At 46.2% G+C, this 2,458-nt stretch overlaps 1 protein-coding gene across 1 annotated transcript in view; it reads right to left on the bottom strand.

The window, feature by feature from the left end:
- Positions 1 to 2,458, bottom strand: part of RFT1 (RFT1 homolog (S. cerevisiae)) — a 46,297-nt gene that overhangs the window by 38,939 nt on the left and 4,900 nt on the right. The window contains exons 2-3 of the mRNA XM_008568599.1: positions 1,347 to 1,360; positions 381 to 497 (exon numbers count right to left, since the gene is read on the bottom strand). Coding sequence (XP_008566821.1) covers positions 381 to 497; positions 1,347 to 1,360 — 131 coding nt within the window. The remainder of the gene's footprint in view (positions 1 to 380; positions 498 to 1,346; positions 1,361 to 2,458) is intronic.

Raw genomic sequence — 2,458 nt, 5'->3', positions numbered from 1 at the left:
CTGACAACACCAAGTCAAGGGTTAAGATCCCCTTACCGGTCATCTTTTTTTTTTTTTTTCCGGCCCATTTACCGGTCATCTTTTAAAAAAAAAAAGAAACAACCTCCAAAAAGGATAGAACCAGGGCTAGAAACCTGGTCCAGAAACTACAACCCAGAAACTTCTCTCAGCTACTGGACATCCAAAGAGAAAACAAGCCAAGAAAGAAGCTCTTTCAATATAGATACTCTCCCCTTCCTGTCACACACCTAGAATCCAGAAATCCACAGCAAAACCAAATCTGGAGACAAGTCAGCTTCAGGAGGGGTGTTGCTATTTCACTTACAACACTCACTACACTTGCCTTCCTGAAACTTGCCTCTTGTCCAAGCACAACTCACGTTAGCCACAAGAGGTTCAGGGTCTGGCTCCAGTCTCGCTGGGAACCCCCACTCAGACATGCTCTGCGGAAGGCCTCTCTGGCCAGGAAGATGGTGGTTGAGTAAAGCAGCATTAGCCTGTAAATGAAAAGCAGAAATCAATAAGGTTTACAGTTTTTTCATAGAGAGAACTTCTCAGATTTTCCAGCAACAGAGAGGAGAAAAGGTTTTAGTCATAAGCCACTGGTGGTGATGTGGAGGGCAGTAGGATCTTACAGGACCCCCATCCATACTATCCACACAAACCACAGAGTTAGGAACCAAACAAGGTATACCTGAGTGTGTATGCCTACAGAGTGTTACATCTGGGATAGAAATTGGGGAATGGCCGGTTAGCTCAGTTGCTTAGAGCATGGTGCTAATAACACAAAGGTCCAGGGTTCAATCCCTGTACCAGCCAGCTGCCAAAAACAAAAAAAAACTTAAACAGTGGCCCCCCAAAAAAAGGCTTTGTGACTATAAGCAGAGGTGCAGCTCTAACCATAAGGAGGAGAAAAGGACAAGACAATGACCCCAGACAGCAAGGGGATCTCTTGGTCACACTGAGACTACTGACCTGACAGCCCCTGTGACAGAAGCAGAGGCTCTGGCCAAAAGAATCTCAGGACAGGCAATAAGGCTGGCAACCATTACAGAGGCTGCTGCAACCCAGGTCACCAAGTATGTCCTTTCCTGGGTACCTCCTAGGTGGGCAGCACCTGGGTGAACCTTGCTGCACCTCTGCAAGGAGTAGCTGGGGTTTCCCTTCCTCAAAAGATAGCAGCCTAAATAAAGCCAGAGTGGGGATGGCACAGGGTTAAGGTCTCTGAGGTTATCCAAGGATCATTCTGCTACCCAGTGCCTCTGTCCACATTGCAAAGGAGGAGATGGAATCACACCTTAAGCAGGGGTGCAGGCCAGACAAGGGCTGTTAATGCAGGGACCTACCAATACGGGGGAGGCTGCATGGAGAGAAAAATCTGAGCACCTATGAGGATTCAGCCCTCTTTCTTCCTGCTTTTAAAGCAGTATTTGTCAGCACTTCAGTCTGTGGCTACTGGTTTCATTTTCACCCTGGCAAGCCTGGGTTCAATTCCCAGCCAGGACGTAAATCCCTTAGAGATGTTAATCCCTTTGGAAAGTTACCATCCAGGAAATTAGCTAAATAACATTTGAGCAGAGATCTGATGTAAAACAAGAGTTAAAGTTCTTAAAACAGTATTTCTCAAAGTTTGGTCCTTGCTTCAAAGTCAACTGAGGAGCTTGTAAAAATGGAGATTCCTGAGTCCTGCCTAAGCCCTACCTAGTGTAAAGCTCTCCAAATGATTCCTTTGCCCATCAGAGTTTGAGAACTGCCACTAAGCTCTGAGAACAGAGCCAAGAGCACATGTTTGGTAAGTATTAGACACAACATGCTATCTAGAACATACTGTCTTGTTTATCAAGACATGAAGACACACTTGAGAAGCTGAGCTATTCTGAGCACTCACATTATTTCATATACTTTTGTGTCATTTGTGAATACAAAATGTGTGTGGGTGTCCTTGAATAGAAAAGAGGAGGGAAGAAGAAACAAGGTGAGTTTAAAGGCAAAGCAAATCAGCTTTGTATGGGCCTCTAAGGAAGTAATGTCAAGGACTCAAGCTCTCATCCCAGTTACCATATTCCAATTATAAAATCACTGAGGAGGGTAGGAAGGTGGCTGCTCCAGCCCTGCAATTATGAAGCACATCCTCACGAACTGCAGAATTCCCACTTCCTTTGCTGTCAGCAGGACAAGAACACAGGATTATGCCTGAGATGGGGTTTCCAACGAATTACTCCCACTCTTCTCCTGGGTTCTGAGAGCAGGAAAACTGGGACAGCTGGCAGAGAAATGTGCATTTGGAGGTTGCTAACAGGAAACACTCCATGGATCCATTAAAAGCAATATCACAAGTTCAGCCCCCCAACCCCTGCACATTATGCCTCAGCCCACTGTTAAAATACTGTACTGGTCGGGCCGGCCTGTGGCTCACTCGGGAGAGTGTGGTGCTGATAACACCAAGGCCGCGGGTTCG

The sequence above is a fragment of the Galeopterus variegatus genome, unplaced genomic scaffold (assembly GCF_000696425.1).
Source record: "Galeopterus variegatus unplaced genomic scaffold, G_variegatus-3.0.2 Scaffold424, whole genome shotgun sequence".
Lineage (NCBI taxonomy): Eukaryota > Metazoa > Chordata > Mammalia > Dermoptera > Cynocephalidae > Galeopterus > Galeopterus variegatus.
The sequence above is the reverse complement of the archived record's forward strand: the minus strand, read 5'-3'. Positions and strand labels throughout refer to the sequence as shown.